This window comes from Hyalella azteca, unplaced genomic scaffold (genome assembly GCF_000764305.2).
Source record: "Hyalella azteca isolate HAZT.00-mixed unplaced genomic scaffold, Hazt_2.0.2 contig17545, whole genome shotgun sequence".
NCBI classification, from domain to species: Eukaryota; Metazoa; Arthropoda; class Malacostraca; order Amphipoda; family Hyalellidae; genus Hyalella; species Hyalella azteca.
Genome location: NW_025947324.1, coordinates 3,109 through 3,754, shown reverse-complemented (window position 1 = coordinate 3,754; position 646 = coordinate 3,109). Strand labels below are relative to the sequence as shown.

The 646-nt window shown below is 51.5% G+C and overlaps 1 protein-coding gene across 1 annotated transcript in view; it reads right to left on the bottom strand.

Moving 5' to 3' along the window:
- LOC108677084 (neuronal acetylcholine receptor subunit alpha-6) overlaps positions 1 to 462 on the bottom strand; it is a gene marked incomplete at its 5' end in the record, with an annotated part of 2,968 nt that extends 2,506 nt beyond the window's left edge. The window contains one exon of the mRNA XM_018165234.1: positions 353 to 462. Coding sequence (XP_018020723.1) covers positions 353 to 462 — 110 coding nt within the window. The remainder of the gene's footprint in view (positions 1 to 352) is intronic.
- Positions 463 to 646: the final 184 nt, after the last annotated feature.

Sequence of the window (646 nt, the reverse complement as noted above, 5' to 3'; positions counted from 1 at the left end):
CAGCTTCTGATTACCAGAAGCTGGGGCGACTCTAAATTTTGTTACAGGTAGCAGTCGCGTCAGCTTCTGATTACCAGAAGCTGGGGCGACTCTAAATTTTGTTACAGGTAGCAGATGCCCCAGATTCTGACAGTCGCCCCAGCTTCTGATTACCAGAAGCTGGGGCGACTCTAAATTTTGTTACAGGTAGCAGACGCGTCAGCTTCTGACAGTCGTCCCAGCTTCTGATTACCAGAAGCTGGGGCGACTCTAAATTTTGCTGCAGGTAGCAGACGCGTCAGCTTTTGACAGTCGCCCCAGCTTCTGATTACCAGAAGCTGGGGCGGCTCTAAATTTTGTTAGGGTATCCCACCTGTTGTAGAGCGCCAGGTCCGGCATCCAGAGGTCGCTGGGGTCCAGGTGAACCTGCTGGATGCCCTCGTGCTCGGCAGGCGTCCAGCGCAGGTGCTGGTCCTTCCAGTACTGGACACGTTAATACAGCCGTCAACACACATTAATACAGCCGTCAACACACGTTAATACAGCCGTCAACACACGTTAATACAGCCGTCAACACGCGTTAATACAGTCGTCAACACACGTTAATACAGCCGTCAACACACATTAATACAGCCGTCAACACACGTTAATACAGCCGTCAACACAC